General features: G+C 45.0%; 1 protein-coding gene across 1 annotated transcript in view; it reads left to right on the top strand.

The window, feature by feature from the left end:
* COL3A1 (collagen type III alpha 1 chain) overlaps positions 1 to 27094 on the top strand; it is a 2242195-nt gene that overhangs the window by 1317512 nt on the left and 897589 nt on the right. Inside the window, exon 29 of the mRNA XM_068244947.1 lies at positions 10296 to 10340. Coding sequence (XP_068101048.1) covers positions 10296 to 10340 — 45 coding nt within the window. The remainder of the gene's footprint in view (positions 1 to 10295; positions 10341 to 27094) is intronic.

A 27094-nucleotide genomic window follows, 5' to 3' on the forward strand; every position in this document is an offset into this window, starting at 1 on the left:
TCACTTTCCGGAGTAGTGCTCTTGAGGTCTCCCAGTGTTCATCAAACACAACAACCAACAGCCCTTCCGTGTGCAGCGCTACGGTTCAGTTGTCTGTGTCGGAGATGTTTGAGCGCAAGAGGAAATTGCCAGCAAATGACCCCCGGGCCGTGGCAGTAACAGCCAGCATAGCCAAGCTTCTGGCCTGCGAAATGCTGCCATATCGAGTGGTGGAGACAAACAGCTTCAAGGGCATGATGTCAGTGGCCATCCCACGTTACGTGGTTCCCAGCCGCTACCACTTTGCGCGCTCTGCAGTGCCTGAGATGCATGAGCACGTGGTCAGCAAAATAACCCGAAGCTTGAAGAATGCCGTTGCCTGCAAGGTTCACCTCACCACTGACACCTGGACGAGTGCGTTCGGCCAGGGTCGATACATCTCCCTTACCGCGCACTGGGTGAACCTTGTGGAGCCTGGCAGCGATTCCTCACCTGCTACGGCGCGGGTGTTGCCCACGCCGCAAACAGCTGCACCGCCGTCCCTCCCACTGGATAACAACAGCAGCACCTACCTCTCTGACTCCTTCTCCTCCAACGCATCTCAAAGCTGTACCTCATCCGGAAACGCTAACCCAGCAGCAGTAGGATCGTGGAAGCAGTGCAGCACAGCTGTTGGCATGCGTCAGCAAGCGTTGCTGAAGCTAATCTGCCTTGGGGATAAGCAGCACACAGGGGAGGAAATTTGGAGGGGAATAAAGGAACAGACGGATTTGTGGCTGGCACCGCTGGACCTGAAACCGGGCATGGTTGTGTGTGATAATGGGAGTAATCTCATTCGCGCTTTAAGGTTGGCTAAGCTGACACACATCCCTTGCCTGGCGCACGTGATGAACCTAGTAGTTCAGCGGTTCCTGAGGACATACCCAGGCGTGGCCGATCTTCTGTTGAAGGTGCGTCGAATGGCCAAACATTGTAGAAATTCCAGTACTGCTTCGGGGGCACTCGCCAAGATGCAGGAGCGCTTCAATCTCCCCCACCATCGCTTGCTGTGTGATGTCCCTACGCGCTGGAATTCTACGCTGCACATGCTAGCCCGCTTTTGCGAGCAGAAGAGTGCAGTGGTCCAGTACATGACGGCGCAGTACCGAGGCGCATCCGGCCAGCTGCCAAGCTTCTGTGGATCCGATTAGGCCAACATGTTGGACCTCTGCCAAGTCCTCCAAAATTTTGAGCAATCCACGTTGCTTGTGAGCAGTGACAACTCTTCAGTCAGCATTACCATACCACTGCTGTGTTTACTGAAGAGGTCGATGTTAAAAATCAAGGAAACAGCTGTCATGATGCAACTGGGGGAATCTGAAGGAGAAAACGATCAGCGTGATGGTACCAACATCAGGCCATCCGCCTCAGGGAACGCTGGCCCCAGCAGCTATGACGAAGAAGAGGAGGAGGAACAGCTGGAGTTGGAGCAGGAATTTCATGCCACCACTGACGAGGGCCAGAGCGGTGCACGTTGGACTTCCACAATTCAACGCGAATGGTCAGCAGAAGCAGACCAGGAGGAAGGTGACGACTATGATGCATCACAACAACTATCACTATCACTATAACGCTCACAAGAGGATGATGAGGATTCTGGTAGGACTCTGGCACACATGGCTCAATTCATGCTAGACTGCATTGAACGTGACCCACGCATTGTGCGCATTCTGGACAACACCAATTACTGGGTTTATACCCTTCCGGATCCACGGTACAAACACAATGTTCCAAAACTGCTTGAAGAAAGAGTCAGACAGGTCAAAATGGAAGAATACCAGCAGGCCCTTGTGTAGACTTTATAGAGGAGATTGACTTCCTCCCCCTCCTCTAGCCAGTTGTACGCAGACAGACTGACTTCCGCAAACCCAGGACGACCAGGAGGGCAGCAAACAACGCAAGCCGCAGCTAGTACCCAAAAGGGAACGGTATCGGCAGTGTCCTTGGAGTGGGAAAATTTTCTGACACCCATGCAGCAGCAGCCCACTGAACAGCAAGCGTGCAGATCCACCTCCAACACCGATCGCCTGGAGAAGATGGTCAAGGACTACATGTCAGATGACGTAGCTGTGTCGAACAATCCATCTGCACCCTTCAACTATTGGGTATCGAAGCTAGACACCTGGCACGAACTGGCAATGTACGCAATAGAGGTGCTGGCTTGCCCGGCAGCCAGCGTTATGTCGGAACGCTGTTTCAGTGCTGCCGGAGGCATCGTCACAGATCGGCGTATCCGCCTCTCTACAGAAAATGCAGACCATCTGACTCAAATTAAAATGAATCAATCCTGGATTGGAAATGACTACGCAACACTCCACGACCCCAACCAAGTAACATGACCAATGAACATCTGGGATGGTGTAGCGTTTCCGGTCCCTGTTTATTGAACCTCTCATCTGTATTACATTTATGACTGCATGGCGGCAAAAAGCATTGCTGCTTTATCCGCACACTTTTTGTCCTCATGCAAGGCCTGGGTTGTTGTGTCTCAAAAACCGTGGCCTTCTCCTCCTGCGCCTGCTCCTGTTCCATCACGTCTGCTGCTGCTGGGTTAGCGTTGCCGCGTGGTCCCTGTTTATTGAACCACTTATCTTTATTACATTTATGACTGCATGGCGGTACAAAGCATGCTATCCGCACGCTTCTTGCCCTCATGCAAGGCCTGGGTTGTTGTGTCTCACAAAGCGTGGCCTTCTCCTCCTGCGCCTCCTCCTGCTCCATCACGTCTGCTGCTGCTGGGTTAGCGTTGCCGCGTGGTCCCTGTTTATTGAACCACTTATCTTTATTACATTTATGACTGCATGGCGGTACAAAGCATGCTATCCGCACGCCTCTTGCCCTCATGCAAGGCCTGGGTTGTTGTGTCTCACAAAGCGTGGCCTTCTCCTCCTGCGCCTCCTCCTGTTCCATCACGTCTGCTGCTGCTGGGTTAGCGTTGCCGCGTGGTCCCTGTTTATTGAACCACTTATCTTTATTACATTTATGACTGCATGGCGGTACAAAGCATGCTATCCGCACGCTTCTTGCCCTCATGCAAGGCCTGGGTTGTTGTGTCTCACAAAGCGTGGCCTTCTCCTCCTGCGCCTCCTCCTGTTCCATCACGTCTGCTGCTGCTGGGTTAGCGTTGCCGCGTGGTCCCTGTTTATTGAACCACTTATCTTTATTACATTTATGACTGCATGGCGGTAAAAAGCATGCTATCCGCACGCTTTTTGTCCTCATGCAAGGCCTGGGTTGTTGTGTCTCACAAAGCGTGGCCTTCTCCTCCTGCGCCTCCTCCTGTTCCATCACGTCTGCTGCTGCTGGGTTAGCGTTGCCGCGTGGTCCCTGTTTATTGAACCACTTATCTTTATTACATTTATGACTGCATGGCGGTACAAAGCATGCTATCCGCACGCTTCTTGCCCTCATGCAAGGCCTGGGTTGTTGTGTCTCACAAAGCGTGGCCTTCTCCTCCTGCGCCTCCTCCTGTTCCATCACGTCTGCTGCTGCTGGGTTAGCGTTGCCGCGTGGTCCCTGTTTATTGAACCACTTATCTTTATTACATGACTGCATGGCGGTAAAAAGCATGCTATCCGCACGCTTTTTATCCTCATGCAAGGCCTGGGTTGTTGTGTCTCACAAAGCGTGGCCTTCTCCTCCTGCGCCTCCTCCTGTTCCATCACGTCTGCTGCTGCTGCTGCTGCTGGGTTAGCGTTGCCGGTCCCTGTTTATGGAACCTCTTATCTTTATTACATTTATGACTGCATGGCGGTACAAAGCATGCTATCCGCATTCTTCTTGCCCTCATGCAAGGCCGGGGTTGTTGTATCTCACAAAGCGTGGCCTTCTCCTCCTGCGCCTCCTCCTGTTCCATCACGTGTGCTGCTGCTGGGTTAGCGTTACCGGTCCCTTTTCCTGGAACCTCTTATATGTATTACATTTATGACTGCATGCCGGCAAAAAACATGTTACCTGTGCAAAGAAAACAGACATTTCCCGCATTTAAAAGACAGTTTTCCCTTTGAAACTTTAAAATCGATTTTCTCAAAAACTATAAGCTCTTTTTGCTAATTTTTTTTTCCTCTTGTACCCACTCCCAAGGTGCACATACCCTGTAAATTTGGGGTATGTAGCATGTAAGGAGGCTTTACAAACCACAAAAGTTCGGGTCCCCATTGACTTCCATTATGTTCGGAGTTCGGGTCGAACACCCGAACATCGCGGCCATGTTCGGCCTGTTCGGCCCGAACCCGAACATCTAGATGTTCGCCCAACACTAATCTCCAGTAGCAAGGATCAATTTACTCAAAATGGTCACAATGCCTTAGCTCTTATACATTTTACACAATGCTCCAATATGGCTCCATCTGAAATTATTCAGAATTATTGATAAGATCTTTAGAGATTTTATTTGGGGTCAGGGTAGAGTGAAAATCAAGTTTCAGAACTTACAATATTCAAAAGATGAGGGTGGTCTGGCTGTACCTAACGCATGGGCTTATTTTTTGACCTCTCAATCTCAGCATTTGGTAGGATGGGAAGAAAATGAGTTATTTGACCCTACCAGAGCCCTTCTTAATTGTGTGCTTAAAAATTCCTCTATATATTCAGCTTTGGAGGCGTGCACCTCAAAAAATCTTCAAAAATCAGCTCCCACTATCTTATTGATGCAGAAACTTTGGGATAGGCTCAGAATAATGCAAAACGTGGAAGGTATCACTTCTTACTCTCCTTTATATGACTATTATAGGCTCTCTGAATTCTCTCAGTTGCACTTTAAGTCTTGGGCCAATAGAGGTATATCTTTATTTGCTCATGTACTGGAAGGGGTAAATCTTTGCTCTATGGAATTTTTAGCGGCTAAAATGGATATAATCCCAAATCCTTTGCTAGTATATCAATACACTCAATTCTCACATGGCTTTAAAAAACAGCGTTGCTCACTAACGCTTCAAATAAACTCAGTCCCAATCTTTAATTTAATTAGACAAACTAACACCAAAAGTGGTTTTATCTCAGCATGCTATGCCCAACTCCTTAGCTTGTTCCTCAACAAATTTCCTCTTAAATCCTATAATAATTGGGTGTCAGATTTAGAGGAGCTAACACCAGAAGACTGGTCTGATATTCTCCAATCAGTCCCTTTAGTCTCCACAAATGCATCACAAAAGATGTCTCAACTAAATATTTTGCATAGGACCCTTTTAACTCCTCTGCGTCTACACAAGATGTCACGTAAGGATGGTCCCTTGTGTATGCGCTGCTGTAGAGATCATGGTGATCTTTTACACATGCTTTGGCGCTGCCCTAAGCTGCATAGATACTGGAATAGTGTGCTAGATATTTTGGGCACGGTTCTTGCTCAAAAAGTTCCTAGAACATTCCAATGCTGTGTCCTAGGCCTTCTCAGAGATACTACAATAACAGAACAAGCTCAACTTTCTTTTCATAGGTTACTATTCCAAGCTAGAAAGCTTATTTTGATGCATTGGAACAGGCCAGATCCACCCACATCTGAAATGTGGATTACTCAAGTTAACTCCTATTTAAAATTAGAAAAGTTAATCTATACACATAGAGGGGCACCACAAAATTTTGAAAAGATTTGGACTGGTTGGCTGGATATTCCTGGGCTACCAGACATAGAATTGGTAAGAGATAGGTTGTTTAGTGGGATAGGTTAATTAAAAAAGGGATCTTGGACTCTCTTTTACACTGATATCTGATATTCTAGAATAAAAAACTTACAGCAAGATTAGGTCACCTCTGTCTAATGTCTTGATGATTATTATTGCCCTGTTTGCTGTGCACTGCTGGCGATTAAATGCTTAGCGTGTATTATATATTGATTATTGTCTAAGGCTTTTACCTCAAACTCTGGATGTATTTTACAATCATGTTATTATTTCTTTATTGTTAATAAAGGCTGTTTAAAAAAAAAATGCGTAGTTGACGCAGAGTCGTGTTTTTAATCTCTGAAGGGCAGAAATCACAGTATGTTCCTAAATATATGGAATTAATTGCTTTAAAGGGAAGGTTCAAGCAAAAAAAAAAAAATGAGTTTCACTTACCTGGGGCTTCTACCAGCCCCATGCAGCCATCCTGTGTCCTCGTAGTCACTCACTGCTGCTCCAGTCCCCCGCTGGCAGCTTTCTGACCTCGGAGGTCAGGGCCGAATTGCGTACATTTTTACACATTCCCGCTAGTGCAGGAACATTAACACATACATTTTTACGCGTTAGTGGTGCAACGCGTAAATTTTTGTTCCTGCACTAGCTGGAATGCGTAAAAATGTATGCAATGTGGCCCTGACCTCCGAGGTCAGAAAGCTGCCAGCGGGGGACTGGAGCAGCAGTGAGTGACTACAAGGGCACAGGATGGCTACATGGGGCTGGTAGAAGCCCCAGGTAAGTAAAACTCATTTTTTTTTTTTGCTTGGACCTTCCCTTTAAAATGTCCGGCATGCGTACACAGCGATAAGGTAGTGTAAGGGGTTATGCCTGGTTCACACTGACAGACGAAACGCTGCATTTAACGCACCCCAAGCAACCGCAAAGAGCTTTAGTGATAACGTCAGGTGAGCAGATCATTATTTTTACTAGTTGACACCTCCAGGACATAGTGCAGTCTTTGTTTAGTGTGTAGCGGCTGCCCTGCTTGTGCGCACGTTTGTGGGAGTGCAGGCAATCACAGTTTTCCAGCCTCTATGGTCAGGCTAAGGTAGTCAATTGACAGTTAAGTGACCAAAAAAACACTGATTCTGTACTGAGGCCTTATACAGGGTCACAAACATTGGTCCGCATGACAGTCGGGGGCCCCAGGTCTCTCTCACTAGCTGGGGCCCCCAAACCACCATGCGATACCTAGAGGGAGGTGTGGGCAAGCCCCGGACCTCTCACCTCCAGGGAACTCACTCACACCACCTCTAAACTGAATGCTAACTGCAACAAACACAATTGCTAACTCCCAGCTAGAGCAATCTCCTGCCTTTATCTGGTCAGCAGATGCCAATCAGCCAATCAGGTGTACTGTTATACTAAGAAGATAAATAATAAGGTTGTTGCTTCATTGTGGACAGACCAAATTCGATCAGCTGGATACTCAGTCACTGTCATTCAGCTACCTCAGCCTGACCATATGGGCTTGAAAACCGCCATGGCCTGCACTCTCGCCATGGTGCGCACCAGTCCAGCACGGGCGTCACTACACAAACAGCTGTTTGCGGTGCGTTACACAGTGAGTTTAGTCTGTCAATGTGAAGCAGTACACTAATTACACTACCTGATTGATGTATACACATGCAAGATGTTTTATAGCACTTTATGCCTCCAATTTAGCAATAAAATGTGTTTTCTGCCCTTAAACCCTGCTGTGCATAAAATCCGGATTTTTCCCCGGGACTTTTGGCGTGTATCCCACTCCGCCATGCCCCCCTCCAGGTGTTACACCCCTTGAAACATCTTTTCCATCACTTTAGTGGCCACAATTAATGTTTGTAGTTTTGAAGGTTCGCCTGCCCATTGAGGTCTATGGCGGTTCGAAAGTTTGCATGTTCGCAAACTTTTTACGCGTGTTCGAGGTTCACGAACCAAAATCGGAGGTTCGCAACAACTCTAGCAACAACAACAAAAAGGCATGTACATGTGTCAATTCCCCTTCATGATTATTACCTTGTCGTGGTAAAGGGGCTTGTGTATCACAATGAAGCAATGACCTACATGAGTATGTTGGTGGGCGGCACACCCAAGATGATAAGGTCGTTGATTCATTGTGGACAGACCAAATTCAATCCGCTGGATAAGTCTGGCAAAAATAATAATTTTTTTATGGCCATCTTTGGTGATCAATAAAGCCTAATAGGCCAACACTGGGCCCACACTGCAGAATCAGTGTTTTCTGGGTCACTTTACTGTCATTGAACTACCTCAGCTCAACCATAGGGGCTGGAAAACAACTATCACCTGCACTCTCGCGAACATGCGCACGAGCATGGCAACCACTACGCAAAGGTTGCCGCTGAGAGGGCTAACTTTTATGTCCCGAGAGTGTCAACTATTGACAACTCTTTGTGGTTGTTTGCGGTGCATTAAATGGTGAATTTGGTCTGTCAGTGTGAAGCAGGCATAACTCTTAAACTACCTGATCGACATGTACACACACACACACAATGTTTTAAAGCACTTTATTCCACCAATTTGTGGCCAGAAACAGTCTTTGCAGGTTTTAAAATTCACCTGACTATTGAAATCTATGGAAATTCGCTGGTGTCTCCTATTTGTAAATTTTTGTGAAGATTCGGATTCGAAATTTGTAGCCGCATTATGTGTTTTTTTGGGGCATACTCTATCACATTGGAGTCAATTCACAGAACTTCTCATAAATACTTTTTTTCTCCTAATTAATAAATATAACCTTTCAGCACATTTACAAGCAAAATAATCACTCAATTACCCATGTTGTTCCTGATTAACTTAATTTCAATATCGCTTTTTAAAATTAAATATATATATATATTGCTCTTTGGGAGCTTTAAAATGTAACATAAATAAGGTGGAAACGGAAAAACTTTGTGAATCATGCCCATTGTGTTTATTTTGGGTGATACGCTGCTGCATTATTTTGGGGGAAAGCCACATTATGTGTATTTTCTGGGGAATTACTGACACATTTGAAGTATTTTCTATGGTAATGCTGCCAAATTATGTGTATTTTTCTGAGAAACTGCTTAGCGCCGGGTGATTCTTCTATTTTTCACTTTCGCCCATACTGAGTGCTGAGACTCACTCAGATATCTCTGTTAGCTCCCATTAAACAGCGCCAATAGCAAACTGTGTGTCAATATGTAGTTATATAACACTAACCTCTTTTGCAGCTCTCTACAGTGTATATAATCATGTTACTGACAGTCCGCAGAGGAGCTCACACTCTAATCCTACCATAGCCATAATCTAACGTTCTACCATATTATGTATTTATATAGCACTGACATCATCTACAGCACTTTACCGAGTACATAGTCATGTTGCTGACTGTCCCCTGAGGAGCTCACAGTCTAATACTGCCATAGTCATAATCTAAAGTCCTACCATATTATTATTATTATTATTATTTATAGTATTGCCATCTTCTGCAGCACTTTACATAGTCATGTACATAGGAGCTCACAATCTAACCCCTACCATAGTCATAGCCTAATGTGCTACCATAGTTTTATTATGTTTTTACCAGTACAGCACTGACAATTTCTGCAACACTTGACAGAGCACAAAGTCATGTTACTGGCTGTTCTCAGAGGAGCTCACAAAACAATACCTACCAACGTTTTGTGGGAGAGAAGGTGGCTAATGTATGTTTATGGTGGGAACACTTCCTACTTACTTGTTTGAGGGTCACTTTACTCCTATTTGGGAAGGAAAAACGGGCCCACTGACTTTAGTTAGCACTTTTACTAGGAAATTTTCATTGGTCACACGCACTGTCTGTTATCATCACACTTAGTGCTTGCTGTGGGCCCACCTTTACTGCGGTGTGCATTGCACGCTACTGGGGGGAAGGGGGTCATAGGTCTGAAATGCTAGGGCAGCACAAACCCTAAACACAGCACTGATTATGTGTTTTAGGGTGACTTGCTGCATAATTGTTTTGTATAGGATATACTTGCCTAATAAATTGTTATGTCTCATATAGCTGTTAGTATGCTAACAAGGGCCTTATTTTCCTTAAAGGAAAGGGGACATTGTACAAACCTTTGCTGTGCAGGCCCACCCTGTTTGAGTTACACTGCTGCTAGGTTCAAAACACATTTGGCTATGCTCATGACCTATCATGACCATGCCCACTTTCTGGTTTCATGTGCTTGTGGCATGCCACACATTTCTACCTTCCTGGTGCCCTGGATTTTCCATGATCCTAACAACGCACTTGTGTGACAATGAGGCAGCATAGAGTCGGTGCTTGGTGTGAGTTATAGGTATCGTAAATGTATTTTATTTGCTAAGAGCAAGAGGGATGAAGACATCTCTGATGACGTCAGATTTGTATCTCTTATTATATCAGGCGCTGCTTTTGTCATACAAATTATCCCTAAGTCAGAATGCAGTAGCTGTCACTTGCTCACTTGTTTCCAAAGCATAACCGGTATATTTATATAAAGTATATGTCAGCTTAACAGCCTTTATAAATATGTTTTTTTCCTCCGGATAGCTAAGCACCCTAGAAATGTTTCTGCAATTATACAGTTTGTACTTGTTTGTTCTTTAAACAAAAATCATTTAATTTTTTTTTGTTTCTCCTAGGGACCAAAAGGTGAAGTGGGTGCCCCCGGAACGACAGGTAGCAAAGTAAGTTAAACATTATATATATATATATATATATATATATATATATATATATATATATATATATATAATCAGATGTGTGTATACAGGCCCACTTCTGGACTTATTGCTGCCTGAGGCAAACTTGTGAGTATGTGTGTCTCCCCCCCAATTTGGAATAATCACACAGCACACGACAATCAGAATGCTCCCGGCCGAAGCCCTAACAACAAATCATAGGAGGGGAACCTGGCCCTCCCCTCCACTATATATGGCGGGAGCCATCTTGAGGGACTCGTCCTTGGGTTGCTTGTGACTCTGTGGTACTGAGAGCATCTCAAGTGCTGCTGTTTGTCTGAGCAAGTGCTTTTCTTGTGTTTAACACAGCATTGTGCACCCTACACACATTTCCAACACATTTATTGTACTTATTTATTGATAGTCATCTGTGCCTCATCGGGAGTCAGCACTTCCGGGTTGTCTGTGTGAAGGAACGCGTACAGGCGCGTCATCATGGAGGTTACTGATGAAAGGAATGGTGGAAGTACGAGCCGCGGCTGTGGGCAAACAAAGTACGCATGCGCTGTTCCTGGTGGACAAAAGTACGCATGCGTCAGACGACAGTACGCATGCGTGGCGCGTATTCAATTGGAAGGCCAGCCCTCCTCTAGTATAAAAGGCAGTGGCTCACAGCACGTCACGCTGATTCCTCTGTCAGCTAGTGTGTGAGATAGCCCGAAGCTCTGCTTGTTTTCCTGACTGATCTTGTTACCAACCCGGCTTGCTCCTACACTACTCTTGATCTGATCTACCCGGCTTTGACCCTTGGCTCGTCTCTGACTCTCCTGGATTGCTGCCTGCCCTGACCTCAGCTTGTTACCGGATCTGAACCTTTGCTGCCTGCCCTGACCTCAGCTTGTTACGGGAATCTGAACCTTTGCTGCCTGCCCTGACCTCAGCTTGTTACCGGATCTGAACCTTTGCTGCCTGCCCTGACCTCAGCTTGTTATCTGGATCTGGATTCTTCTGTCTCAGTTATTCCGGATCTTCTACTACTTCAGTACTACCGGATCTTCCTCAAGTCTTCCAAACTCCACATCAAGGTGTCATCTGTTCTCCTGACCACTGTTGGAGTCCTTCCTGTGTGCAACCTGGTGGGCACTAGGCAGCTCAAGTAGTCCGTAGCCCACTAGGGGTTGCGGCCCATCACCCCCTCCTGGGGTGCTCTGGTGAAGACCCGTGGTCACTTAGACTCTGCACTCGGGAGACTCTTGCCTCAATGGAACGGTCAACAGTGCACTATCATAACACTAGGCCTGCTAGCCTAGATAGCCTTAGCCTACTAGTCTGTAGCCAGGTAGGTTAGGGATTAGTTAGTTGTTGTGTAGTTTAGTTAATTTGTACGGTTAGTTGATTTATTTACTTATTCGCGCGAACAACACGAGTTCCTGTTCGCGTTGAATCGCGAACTTTATGCGAGTTCGACCCGCCCCCTATACTACATCATTGGGCTAAACTTTAACCCTCTACATCACAGTCAGCAGACACATGGCAGCCAATCAGGCTGCACTCCCTCCTGGACCCACTCCTCATAAAAGGCAGCAGCGTCTGCCATTTTCTCACTCTGTCTGCAGTGATATTAGTGAGAGAAGGGAGAGACATTGGAGAAATAGGGAAAGTGATAGTTAGGAGGTCTGTTAGCTTGCTCCTTGCTGATATTTGTTGATGAAAAGCACCCCAAAACAGCTATTTTAAGAGCTAATGTTCTTGTGATGTCATCCGCTACAGCACATTACAAGTTGGAACACAACTGTTCCTTTAAGGGATCAAAATTTTGTTTGATTGAAAAAGTAACAAAACCGTGGAGAGGTGGTGATTTTATACAGGAAATTTTTAGGCATGAGTCCTTTTGGATATTTAGTTTGAATACTCTTATTCCGCATGGCTTGAATAAGGATCTGGAATTGTATGCATTTCAATAATATGGAATGACAGCGCTGCCAGTATCCTTAAAAGCAAGCCTCATAGCCAGCTTGGAGAAAGGAAGGTGAAACTTTCAAAATGCATCAGCGATTGGCTATACTGTCTGTGACATCACACATCACGGGGGAGGAGGCGTGTCCACCCAGGGCCGGATTACCAACCAGGCAACAAAAGCAGTTGCTTGGGGCCCCATTCAGAGTCAAAGGGGCCCCATCAGCACATAAACCAGCCCTCACCATCCTGTCAGTGGTGGCTGGATGGTATAATGGTTAAAGGGACTCTGAGCAGTGCAGTAACTATGGAAAGATACATATCATTTTAAAGCTCTCTTTCTCCTCTTTCTAATGATATATAAACCACCACCCTATGCCTTTTATTTTTCACTATTTTTGCGATTGAAATCGTGGCCACGGCAATTTCGATCGCGCAAATAGCAAAAACTAAAAGGCGTAGGGTGGCAATTTATCTATCATTGGAAAGAGGAGACAGAGAGCTTCAAAATGATATGCATCTTTCCAGTTACATTGTATTACACAGGACGACTTTTCTCCAAATTCGGCAGCTCGATTCAGCACAATGCAATGAAATATAAGGAACCCAGGGGGATATAATTACAAACAGCATGCTGGTAGGTGTGAGGATGTAATTAATTAGTTGTGGGTATGCTTAAAGGCATACCCACAGGCACTGCTCGGAGTCCCTTTAAGGGCTCTGCCTCTGACACAGGAGACCAGGGTTCGAATCTCGGCTCTGCCTGTTCAGTAAGCCAGCGCCTATTCAGTAGGAGACCTTAGGCAAGTCTCTCTAACACTGCTACTGCCTATAGGGCGTGCCCTAGTGGCTGCAGCTCTGGCGCTTTGAGTCCGCCAGGAGAAAAGCGCGATATAAATGATAGTTGTCTTGTCAAATGATGCCGTGCGCTGCTGATTGTCTTCAGAGCCAGGCTCTCCTCCTAGGCCCCCCTCCTGCTACTGTGCTCTCTGCCACTGCCCACTCCTCCCTCTCTTCCCACAGAGAACCACAGCTGCAGCAAGAATGATAGCAGCAGATGGCAAATGCTCACTCACCTATCCATGATCCAAGCGATAGAGATCCCATCATCTGAAACCCATCTGTCTCTTCTACAGTGCAGCCACTCGCTCTGAACTTCCTGATTCTCAGATCAGACAGGAAGTAGGAAGTAGTAATAGTAGTAGTAACAGAGCAGTGGCACTCTATAGGAGTCTGATGGGACCTCTATTCCTTGGATCGCAATAGGTGAATGTGAGTCATCTGGTGCTGTCATTCTCCCCCGCTGCGTCTGCCTTCTCGGCTGAACTATTGTATTCACTGGGATGGAGGCTGCATGGTGGCTGTCTAGTTTGGGAGGAAATTAGTTGTTCAGTGGTGGGGGTGGTTATGTAATTCTGTCTGGGGAACGGCTTCCGGTTTGGCGGTGTCCAGAGCTTTCTTCTATTGCCAGGCTGGAGATGCAGGGGGAAAGTGCTGCTGCTGTGATATCTGGCGCCCTCTTCACAGGGGTGCCCCAGCCCCTGAGTGCAAATGTCCCAGCCATTCATCTCGCACTCTGCATTTTGCTGCTGCTATTCCCTGCATTTTGCACCCACAGAGGAAAGCGGGCTGTTGCCCATAGCAACCAGTAGCTCGGCTGCCCCGGTGTGTGCGGCATATTGCTGTGCAGCTGCATCTTCTGATTCTATTACGACATGATGGGGGGCCCAAATCAATTACTTTGTTCAGGGCCCCATTTAGCCTTAATCCGGCTCTGTGTCCACCTAATTGCTTTATCCCAATCAGTAGCTGATACCCCCTTTTACATGAGAAATATAATGCTTTTCACAAACAGACCATCAGGGGGCGCTGTATGACTGATTTTGTGCTGAAACCCCTCCCACAAGAAGCTCTGAGTACCGCGGCACTTTTGACAGTTTGTTATGTAACGAGGTTCACAGACAGGAATTAGTTGTTAACAGCCAAAACAGCTAGGAGCAGCTACACAACCTGCCCACAGTAAAAATGTCACCATGTAATAAATGTCAGAATGTAAATCGGGGAGAGGAAAGATTTTACAATGAGCAAACACTGACTAAATCATTTATACATAATTATGGTAAAAAAATGAAGCACTTTTTTTACTACATTATTTTCACTGGAGTTCCTCTTTAAGGTCGCATAACGTGCTCCTAACGCAACGCATGTTAGCTTTGAAGTTGGACGTTATATAGAGCCGCGTTATGCGTCTCTTGATGCTTCCGTGATGCGTACTTTTTGACGCATACTATCGAACAAACGGCGCATGCAGCAAATTAAAAAAAAAAACAGTACTGAGCATGTGCAAACATCCGAAAGCAGCCACATACGAGTATAACACACAGCATGCTGCACTTTTATTGAACGGGCAGCGTTATATTCCAACGCAACGTGGGCACTGTGAGCAGCCCATTGATTTTTCATTGCTGTGAGTTGGGCTGCGTTACAGGCTGCTATAATGTGCGCCTGTAACGTACCAGTGTGAAAGCAGCCTAAAGGAACAAAATACTTAATCTACGCTACATGTCAGCATTAGCAGCACATAGACGTCAGAGTCTCACTCATCCCTAAAGGAACTTGTCGATGCATATGAAATACTACATATAAGTGCACTGCAATACCTATGCTTAGGATTATATATTTTATATGTCATTTTATATATTTTTATGACCATTTTTCCCTACTGTAATAAGGGAGGGGAGCAAAGAATCTATTCAAGTGTGGGAGAGTATTTGAGCTTAGTCAGGGCCGGCCCTAGACTTTTTGCCGCCTGAGGCAAAATTAGAAAAAATCGCCGCCCCCCCAGCCGTGGGGGGGGGGGGGGGGCGCCGAGCTGGAGGGGTAGCGGGCAGAAAGGGGGTATTGGGCCTAGCGGTGGGGAGGGGGGTCAGACCCCCCCTCCCTCACCTGGGTCCCCCGATCTGCGCTCCTCCTCCAGCGTTAAGTACAGGCCTGCATATGATGAAGAGGCAACGGGCGGGGGAATCGCTCACCTCTTCCGCGTTCCATCGTGCGCTCCACTGATGTCACTTCCTGCAAGGCCGTCCACTTGCCGGAAGTGACGTCAGTGGAGCACGCAATGGAAGGCCGAAGAGGTGAGTGATTCCCCCACCCATTGCCTCTTCGTCATATGCACGCTGGTACTTAACGCTGGAGGAGGAGCGCAGATCGGGGGACCCAGGTGAGGGAGGGGGGGTCCGACCCCCCTCCCCGCCGCTAGGCCCAATACCCCCTTTCTGCCCGCTACCCCTCCAGCTCGGCGGGCGGCCCCCAGCGTCCATGGACAGGCGGGTGCTGCCCCCCCCAGATCTGCCGCCTGAGGCAAATGTTTCACCCCGCCTCATGAGCGAGCCGACCCTGAGCTTAGTGTTGATCCTATCTTAGTATCTTTTTAAATTTGAATAAATACATAATTTTAATTTTGAGCGCAGTCTCATCATTTTAATTTGTTTAGCTATTCTTTTTGGGATTGGGAAACCCATCATTCGGACTCAGCTGCTAATCTAGAACAAGGCGCAACACTGTAATTTTTTATTTGTATATTTTTGTTCTTGTGATGCGTTTTTTTTTTTTTTGTGTGGCCCACTGACACTTCATATACAGCCCTGTCTGTCGCAGCTGGCCCTTGCTAATTGCTATACTGTAACAATAAGGAAAATGGGGAACAAAGGACTCGATAAGCGTGTATGTCCAAAAAAGACTCGCTGTGTGGTCACTTTTACTTCTGCATTACAAAAAGTTAAAGTGCATACTTAAATGAGCATCTAGTAAAAAATAATGACTAACAGATCTGTCAATTTATTAAAATCATCATGACCGGCCCACGCTCCACGCCATTCACACACTACCTGCAGCTGGACCCATCTGAAAATGGCGCCTGCAAATAATGGCGCACGGTGTTGCCGCTAATCCGTTTGTCGCTTATCGCTATTTAATGTTAAAGCCTTATCGTTATTTAGAGTTAAAGCCTTATCGTTATTTAGAGTTAAAGCCTTATCGTTATTTAGCGTTAACACACAGAACCCTCTCTATACCTATCCCTCCTAACCCCTAAACCCCCCCTGGTGGTGCCTAACCCTAACCACCCCCCTAGTGGTGCCTAACCCTAACCACCCCCCTGGAGGTGCCTAACCCTAAGTCCTCCCTGGTGGTGCCTAACCCTAAGACCTCCCTGGTGGTGCCTAACCCTAAATCTCCCCTGGTGGTGCCTAACCCTCACCTTGACAGTGTTACATTAAATCCATTCACCGTTTAGCAGTTAAATAACTTTTGCAGTTTGGCTTATGTAGGTTAGCTATTGATAAATAACGTTACTGTGCACAATAACGTCTGCTGTTTGGCATATGAACGGCGCTATTGAGAAATAATGTTACTGCATGCCGTTTTTCTTCTTTTGTCCCTGTGCGCCATTATTATGCAGTACTAACGATAAATAGCGATAAGCGTATCTTTTTAATGCGGCGCCATTTTTATGCATAGGTGCTGTGCGCCATTATTCACTGATCTGCCTGCAGCTAACCGCTCACAGAAGATCACTAGACTAAACCTATTAGCTGAGCAACAGTCCAGAGACATGTCATCATTATAATCCGGATCAAATTTCTTGTACTCTCTGCACCAAGCAAAGGATTGCAAGCAAGGTCTAGATGTAATGTCCAAGTGCTTCACACACCAAACAAATTGGTCACAGTCCAAAGCTGCAGTACCATATAACACTGGCATGCAGGCAGGGATCACACTATTCCATCAAATTGTCCTATCACAACTCAATCGCAGTTGCTAGTCGGGACCGGACTTTTGGATATTTGATCTCCACACCAATGCTGCATTATCATGAGCCAGATACATATTGCATTAGCCCACATGAAGCATGTGTGACATGTCATGTGTGACCATATGTTACTCGGTGCTGTCGTTGTCAGACAGTAGTCTCTAACCCCACCGCTGAACGACTGCCTCAGTGTCTCATCTCCGGGTACTGCTGGATCCACCAGACAGGATTTAAGGCTCAAAGCTGAGCCGCATCGGCGCTAAACAGGTTCCAGCCCAGGGAGCTCCATCCACAGCGTGCACGCTGATTCAGGTCGGCATGGACAGCAATGTCACATGGTGCTAGGAGGGAAACTCCTACATGTTTTGCTTGGTCTAATCCCAAGCTTCCTCAGGGCGGAAGTGGTTTCCCAGAGGTGCTTTGCGCTGCCCTTCTTCTTATGCCATGCTTCCGCTCCTCCCTTCATTGGCTCTGTTTACATACAGTTAGCCATCTAGTGGTAGAATAGCTAATTTCTTCAGATAGAAAACTTAAATCATATTGATGCTAAGGATCAGTGCTGTGTCATTTCTCAGAGGTAAGGCCACAACTTATAAATAACTCCTCAATGAAAAGTCCACGTTTAGGCCATCAGGTGCCCTTGATCCCAGATTATACATCCAAGCTGCCTCGCGCTAGAGGAGTGTTCGTTCCAAACTCCCTCCGCGCATGTTTGGTTTGACCACCTGTATAACCTTTGCTCTTAGGCCTTCCAAACGCCCATCGTGATACTTTTGGATGTGTTCAGCGAGCGGTGACACTGGTTTACCACTTGCTATGTTAGAGATGTGTTCCCCCAATTTAGCTTTAACCACTTTAAGGACTGCAGTCTTAAAACCCCTTAAAGCGGACCCAAACCAAACATTTTTTTAATTCAAAATACTTAGTTGCACCACTATGACACATACAAAGATAAAGAAACACTCCTTTAAGCCTATGAGCATTTCAGTGTATGCTTTTCACCCGTTTCTTTTCATAACTAGGGTTACACAGGTGGCAGCCATTACTTCTGAGCTTAGTAGGAGGTTTTAGATCACGGGTGTGTTTGTCATCAGCTACCCTCCCTCACAGGGGCATCGTCTATGTGAAATCTCACACAAACTGATATCACCTCCCCTGTGACATCATCAGTGGCAGCCTGTGTTTTGTTTTTGGTTTTTATCTCCTCCACCAGTTTGCCGGAAAAATCCCAGCAATATGAAAGGAAGGGAGGGGTTCCTCCAATAAATGTAAAATATTTTATATTTGTCAACATGCAGCTGAAAAAAGGCTATTATTTATCATTATAATCTAGAAAAGAGATTTTATTTCTGAAATCTTGTATTTTTAATTTGAGTCCACTTTAAGGACCAGACACTTTTTTTCCATTCAGACCACTGCAGCTTTAACGGTTTATTGCTCGGTCATACAACCTACCACCTAAATGAATTTTATCTCCTTCTCTTGTCACTAATACAGCTTTTTTTTGGTGCTATTTGATTGCTGCTGTGATTTTTAGTTTTTAATTATATTCATCAAAAAAGACATGAATTTTGTCAAAAAAATGATTTTTTTTTAAACTTTCTGTGCTGACATTTTTCAAATAAAGTAACATTTCTATATACATTTTTGTCCACATTTATTGTGCTACATGTCTTTGATTTAAAAAAAAATCAATCCAATAAGTGTATATTTATTGGTTTGGGTAAAAGTTATAGCGTTTACAAACTATGGTGCAAAAAGTGAATTTTCCCATTTTGAAGCATCTCTGACTTTTCTGAGCACCTGTCATGTTTTATGAGGTGCTAGAATTCCAGGATAGTATAAATACCCCCCAAATGACCCCATTTTGGAAAGAAGACATGCCAAAGTATTCACTTAGAGGCATGGTGAGTTCATAGAAGATTTTATTTTTTGTCACAAGTTAGTGGAAAACGACACTTTGTGACGAAAAAAACCCTAAAAAAAAGTTTCCATTCCTGCTAACTTGTGACAAAAAAAATGAAATCTGCCACGGACTCACCATGCCCCTCTCTGAATACTTTGGTGTGTCTACTTTCCAAAATGGGGTCATTTGTGGGGTGTGTTTACTGTCCTGGCATTTTGGGGGTTGCTAAATTGTAAGCACCCCTGTAAAGCCTAAAGGTGCTCATAGGACTTTGGGCCCCTTAGCGCACCTAGGCTGCAAAAAAGTGTCACATGTGGTATCGCCGTACTCAGGAGAAATAGTATAATGTGTTTTGGGGTGTATTTTTACACATACCCATGCTGGGTGGGAGAAATATCTCTGTAAATGAGATTTTTTTTTATTTTTTTTACACACAACTGTCCATTTACAGAGATATTACTCCCACTTAGCATTGGTATGTGTAAAAATACACCCCAAAACACATTATACTACTTCTCCTGAGTACGGCGATACCACATGTGTGACACTTTTTTGCAGCCTAGGTGCGCTAAGGGGCCCAAAGTCCTATGAGTACCTTTAGGATTTCACAGGTCATTTTGAGGCATTTGATTTCCAGACTACTCCTCACGGTTTAGGGCCCCTAAAATGCCAGGGAACCCCACAAGTGAACCCATTTTAGAAAGACAACACCTCAAGGTATTCTGTTAGGGTATGGTGAGTTCATAGAAGATTTTATTTTTTGTCACAAGTTAGCGGAAATTGATTTTTATTGTTTTCTTTCACAAAGTGTCATTTTCCACTAACTTGTGACAAAAAATAAAATCTTCTATGAACTCACCATACACCTAACGGAATACCTTGGGGTGTCTTCTTTATAAAATGGGGTCACTTGGGGGGTTCCTATACTGCCCTGGCATTTTAGGGGCCCAAAACCGTGAGGAGTAGCCTGGAAACCAAATGCCTCAAAATGACTGTTCAGGGGTATAAGCAATGCATCTGCAAATTTTGATGACAGGTGGTCTATGAGGGGCCAAATTTTGTGGAACCAGTCATAAGCAGGGTGACCTCTTAAATGACAGGTTGTATTAGCACTGAAGTGCAGGAAGTGCAGGATGTTCTCAAATCGTGACCTGGACATGGCAGGAGAGAACATGGGCATGTGATGTAGGGGGGGGGGGGGGTAGACCAATAAGACCGCAATGCATTATTTTTGACTAGACCCATGTTAAGAAGAAGGCCCCAAAAAAGGTTCAGTTCGGAAACTTGGAGTGGTTTCCACCGAAAAGGCTGGGCATGGTAGCTTCTTGGATTGGCGGTTGCGTATTGTGTGGCATAACGGTTGGTCTCAGCCACAATTAAGTCGTAGAGACCAGCAGAGATCAGAAAAAAAATGCTGTCACTGCGGTGGGGTGGGTGAGGGTTTGGTAGGGTTTCTTTTCATAACTAGGGTTACACAGGTGGCAGCCATTACTTCTGAGCTTAGTAGGAGGTTTTAGATCACGGGTGTGTTTGTCATCAGCTACCCTCCCTCACAGGGGCATCGTCTATGTGAAATCTCACACAAACTGATATCACCTCCCCTGTGACATCATCAGTGGCAGCCTGTGTTTTGTTTTTGGTTTTTATCTCCTCCACCAGTTTGCCGGAAAAATCCCAGCAATATGAAAGGAAGGGAGGGGTTCCTCCAATAAATGTAAAATATTTTATATTTGTCAACATGCAGCTGAAAAAAGGCTATTATTTATCATTATAATCTAGAAAAGAGATTTTATTTCTGAAATCTTGTATTTTTAATTTGAGTCCACTTTAAGGACCAGACACTTTTTTTCCATTCAGACCACTGCAGCTTTAACGGTTTATTGCTCGGTCATACAACCTACCACCTAAATGAATTTTATCTCCTTCTCTTGTCACTAATACAGCTTTTTTTTGGTGCTATTTGATTGCTGCTGTGATTTTTAGTTTTTAATTATATTCATCAAAAAAGACATGAATTTTGTCAAAAAAATGATTTTTTTTTAAACTTTCTGTGCTGACATTTTTCAAATAAAGTAACATTTCTATATACATTTTTGTCCACATTTATTGTGCTACATGTCTTTGATTTAAAAAAAAATCAATCCAATAAGTGTATATTTATTGGTTTGGGTAAAAGTTATAGCGTTTACAAACTATGGTGCAAAAAGTGAATTTTCCCATTTTGAAGCATCTCTGACTTTTCTGAGCACCTGTCATGTTTTATGAGGTGCTAGAATTCCAGGATAGTATAAATACCCCCCAAATGACCCCATTTTGGAAAGAAGACATGCCAAAGTATTCACTTAGAGGCATGGTGAGTTCATAGAAGATTTTATTTTTTGTCACAAGTTAGTGGAAAACGACACTTTGTGACGAAAAAAACCCTAAAAAAAAGTTTCCATTCCTGCTAACTTGTGACAAAAAAAATGAAATCTGCCACGGACTCACCATGCCCCTCTCTGAATACTTTGGTGTGTCTACTTTCCAAAATGGGGTCATTTGTGGGGTGTGTTTACTGTCCTGGCATTTTGGGGGTTGCTAAATTGTAAGCACCCCTGTAAAGCCTAAAGGTGCTCATAGGACTTTGGGCCCCTTAGCGCACCTAGGCTGCAAAAAAGTGTCACATGTGGTATCGCCGTACTCAGGAGAAATAGTATAATGTGTTTTGGGGTGTATTTTTACACATACCCATGCTGGGTGGGAGAAATATCTCTGTAAATGAGATTTTTTTTTATTTTTTTTACACACAACTGTCCATTTACAGAGATATTACTCCCACTTAGCATTGGTATGTGTAAAAATACACCCCAAAACACATTATACTACTTCTCCTGAGTACGGCGATACCACATGTGTGACACTTTTTTGCAGCCTAGGTGCGCTAAGGGGCCCAAAGTCCTATGAGTACCTTTAGGATTTCACAGGTCATTTTGAGGCATTTGATTTCCAGACTACTCCTCACGGTTTAGGGCCCCTAAAATGCCAGGGAACCCCACAAGTGAACCCATTTTAGAAAGACAACACCTCAAGGTATTCTGTTAGGGTATGGTGAGTTCATAGAAGATTTTATTTTTTGTCACAAGTTAGCGGAAATTGATTTTTATTGTTTTCTTTCACAAAGTGTCATTTTCCACTAACTTGTGACAAAAAATAAAATCTTCTATGAACTCACCATACACCTAACGGAATACCTTGGGGTGTCTTCTTTATAAAATGGGGTCACTTGGGGGGTTCCTATACTGCCCTGGCATTTTAGGGGCCCAAAACCGTGAGGAGTAGCCTGGAAACCAAATGCCTCAAAATGACTGTTCAGGGGTATAAGCAATGCATCTGCAAATTTTGATGACAGGTGGTCTATGAGGGGCCAAATTTTGTGGAACCAGTCATAAGCAGGGTGACCTCTTAAATGACAGGTTGTATTAGCACTGAAGTGCAGGAAGTGCAGGATGTTCTCAAATCGTGACCTGGACATGGCAGGAGAGAACATGGGCATGTGATGTAGGGGGGGGGGGGGGGGGGGTAGACCAATAAGACCGCAATGCATTATTTTTGACTAGACCCATGTTAAGAAGAAGGCCCCAAAAAAGGTTCAGTTCGGAAACTTGGAGTGGTTTCCACCGAAAAGGCTGGGCATGGTAGCTTCTTGGATTGGCGGTTGCGTATTGTGTGGCATAACGGTTGGTCTCAGCCACAATTAAGTCGTAGAGACCAGCAGAGATCAGAAAAAAAATGCTGTCACTGCGGTGGGGTGGGTGAGGGTTTGGTAGGGTGATCAGAAGCCCGCTGGGGGCAGATTAGGGTCTGCAAGCAATGCACTGGAAAGGTGATCGGGGGGGTCTGAGGGCGATCTGAGGGCGTGGAAGGGTGATTGGGTGCCCGCAAGGGGCAGATGAGGGTGGTGACAGGGGGTGATTAATGGGTGATCAGTGGGTGATTAGAGGGGAGAACAGATGTAAATAATGCACTGGGGAGATGATCAGGGGCGATTTGAGGGTTTGGGCGGGTGTTTGGGTGCCTGCAAGGGGCAGATTAGGGTCTGATTTGATGGGTGGCAGTGACAGGTAGTGACAGGGGGTGACGGGGTGATTGATAGGTGATCAGGGTGTGATTAGAGAGGAGAATAGATGCAAACAATGCACTGGCGAGGTGATCAGGGGGAGTCTGAGCGCAATCTGAGGGTGTGGGTGGGTAATTGGGTGCCCGCAAGGGGCAGATTAGGGTCTGATCTGATGGGAGGCAGTGACAGGTGGTGACAGGGGGTGATTGATGGGTGATTCACAGGTGATTGACAGGTTATCAGTGGGTAATTACAGGGGAGAACAGATGTAAACAATGCACTTGGGAGGTGATCTGAGGGCGGGTCTGCGGGTGATCTGAGAGTGTGGGCGGGTGATCAGGTGCCCGCAAGGGGCAGGTTAGGGTCTGATCTAATGGGAGGCAGTGACACTCGGTGACAGGGGGTGATTTATGGGTGATTCACAGGTGATTGACAGGTGATCAGTGGGTGAATAGACGTATACAGTACACGGGGGGGGGGGGTCTGGGGAGGATCTGAGGGTGTGGGGGGGAGATCAGGAACCCCCAGGGGGCAGTTTAGTACCTGATCTACAGGATAGCATTGACAGATAGCAGTGGTGCTCAGCAGAGCTCGAATATTCGAGTAGCTCGAATATTCGAGCTCTTTTCCAGCTATTCGAGCTCGGTATTCGAGCTCCGAATAGCTGTAGCTATTCGAATGGGCTATTCGAGTACACTCGAATAGCCCATTCACTATTCGAGCTATTCGAGCAAAACCGCGCTATTCAAGCTCGGTACCGAGCTCGAATAGCGTCATAGCCCAGATTGATGTCCTTAGAGCCAATCAGAGGGCTCCCAGGCCCTCTGACGGCAGCCAATCACAGAGGGGGACCCTGGCCAGCCCCTACCCTATAAATAGCGGCCGCCATGTTCCGTTTCTCCGTCCTTGCCTGAGACTTGCATAGAGAGAGAGTTGCTCCTTTGTGCTTTGGCTTAGCAAGAGCTTTATTGTGGTCATTTACCTAGCGTTTTTGCTCACATACACCTCCTATACACACCTATATTGTTGTTAGTTAGTTAGACATTGTATTTTAGTTAGTAGCTTTTGTGTTACATAGAGACAGGCCAGCTGCTGCAGGCTTACAGCTTTAGGCCTCAGGGCCTTGCCTGTGTGGGCAGCTGTCCTCCTGTCCTCTGTTTATTTCTCTCTATTCTATACCAGTATTTCTGCTGTCCTTTACTACTGATTGTATTAGTATTGTAGTTATATACTGTAACTGTACTAGGACACTCACTGTCACTGTTCATAGGCTACTAGCTGCTCCTGCGTGTGAGCACTCACTTTCTGTGTACACACTACACACACTCTATTTCCTTCTGATAACTGATTGATTATTGTAATTGAATATTGTAATTAGTTAGTTGTACTTACTGTTACTACTTACTGTACTAGGAGTCTAGGACACTCAGTCACTGTTCATAGGCTACTAGCTCCTGCGTGTGTGCACTCACTGTCTGTGTACACACTACACACACTCTATTTCCTTCTGATAACTGATTGATTATTGTAATTAGTTAGTTGTACTTACTGTTACTACTTACTGTACTAGGAGTCTAGGACACTCAGTCACTGTTCATAGGCTACTAGCTCCTGCGTGTGTGCACTCACTGTCTGTGTACACACTACACACACTCTATTTCCTTCTGATAACTGATTGATTATTGTAATTAGTTAGTTGTTTGTACTTACTGTTACTACTTACTCTTACTGTACTAGGAGTCTAGGACACTCAGTCACTGTTCATAGGCTACTAGCTCCTGCATGTGTGCACTCACTGTCTGTGTACACACACTACACACACTCTATTTCCTTCTGATAACTGATTGCTTATTGTAATTAGTTAGTTGTACTTACTGTTACTACTTACTCTTACTGTACTAGGAGTCTAGGACACTCAGTCACTGTTCATAGTCTACTAGCTCCTGCGTGTGTGCACTCACTGTCTGTGTACACACACTACACACACTCTATTTCCTTCTGATAACTGATTGATTATTGTAATTAGTTAGTTGTTTGTACTTACTGTTACTACTTACTCTTACTGTACTAGGAGTCTAGGACACTCAGTCACTGTTCATAGGCTACTAGCTCCTGCGTGTGTGCACTCACTGTCTGTGTACACACACTACACACACTCTATTTCCTTCTGATAACTGATTGATTATTGTAATTAGTTAGTTGTTTGTACTTACTGTTACTACTTACTCTTACTGTACTAGGAGTCTAGGACACTCAGTCACTGTTCATAGGCTACTAGCTCCTGCGTGTGTGCACTCACTGTCTGTGTACACACACTACACACACTCTATTTCCTTCTGATAACTGATTGCTTATTGTAATTAGTTAGTTGTACTTACTGTTACTACTTACTCTTACTGTACTAGGAGTCTAGGACACTCAGTCACTGTTCATAGGCTACTAGCTCCTGCGTGTGTGCACTCACTGTCTGTGTACACACACTACACACACTCTATTTCCTTCTGATAACTGATTGCTTATTGTAATTAGTTAGTTGTACTTACTGTTGCTACTTACTCTTACTGTACTAGGAGTCTAGGACACTCAGTCACTGTTCATAGGCTACTAGCTCCTGCGTGTGTGCACTCACTGTCTGTGTACACACACTACACACACTCTATTTCCTTCTGATAACTGATTGCTTATTGTAATTAGTTAGTTGTACTTACTGTTACTACTTACTCTTACTGTACTAGGAGTCTAGGACACTCAGTCACTGTTCATAGTCTACTAGCTCCTGCGTGTGTGCACTCACTGTCTGTGTACACACACTACACACACTCTATTTCCTTCTGATAACTGATTGCTTATTGTAATTAGTTAGTTGTACTTACTGTTACTACTTACTCTTACTGTACTAGGAGTCTAGGACACTCAGTCACTGTTCATAGGCTACTAGCTCCTGCGTGTGTGCACTCACTGTCTGTGTACACACACTACACACACTCTATTTCCTTCTGATAACTGATTGCTTATTGTAATTAGTTAGTTGTACTTACTGTTACTACTTACTCTTACTGTACTAGGAGTCTAGGACACTCAGTCACTGTTCATAGGCTACTAGCTCCTGCGTGTGTGCACTCACTCTCTGTGTACACACACTACACACAGTCACACACTCTATTTCCTTCTGATAACTGATTGCTTATTGTAATTAGTTAGTTGTACTTACTGTTACTACTTACTCTTACTGTACTAGGAGTCTAGGACACTCAGTCACTGTTCATAGGCTACTAGCTCCTGCGTGTGTGCACTCACTGTCTGTGTACACACACTACACACACTCTATTTCCTTCTGATAACTGATTGCTTATTGTAATTAGTTAGTTGTACTTGTTACTACTTACTCTTACTGTACTAGGAGTCTAGGACACTCAGTCACTGTTCATAGGCTACTAGCTCCTGCGTGTGTGCACTCACTGTCTGTGTACACACACTACACACAGTCACACACTCTATTTCCTTCTGATAACTGATTGCTTATTGTAATTAGTTAGTTGTACTTACTGTTACTACTTACTCTTACTGTACTAGGAGTCTAGGACACTCAGTCACTGTTCATAGGCTACTAGCTCCTGCGTGTGTGCACTCACTGTCTGTGTACACACACTACACACACTCTATTTCCTTCTGATAACTGATTGATTATTGTAATTAGTTAGTTGTACTTACTGACTGTTACTACTTACTTACTTACTGTACTAGGGACACTCACTCAGTCACTGTTCATAGGCTAGCTCCTGCGCGTGTTTGCGCGTGCGTGCACTCACTGTCTGTAGTGTACACACACTAAATTTACTTGTGATTACTACTGATTATTGTAACTGCTAGTTGTACTTCCTGACTGTTACTACTTACTTACTGTACTAGGGACACTCACTCAGTCACCTCACCCACCAACCCACTCCATTAAAGTACCCCACTTTTCACCCGCCCTTTTAAAAAACGTTTGT

The sequence above is a fragment of the Hyperolius riggenbachi genome, chromosome 7 (genome assembly GCF_040937935.1).
Source record: "Hyperolius riggenbachi isolate aHypRig1 chromosome 7, aHypRig1.pri, whole genome shotgun sequence".
Classification (NCBI taxonomy): Eukaryota; Metazoa; Chordata; class Amphibia; order Anura; family Hyperoliidae; genus Hyperolius; species Hyperolius riggenbachi.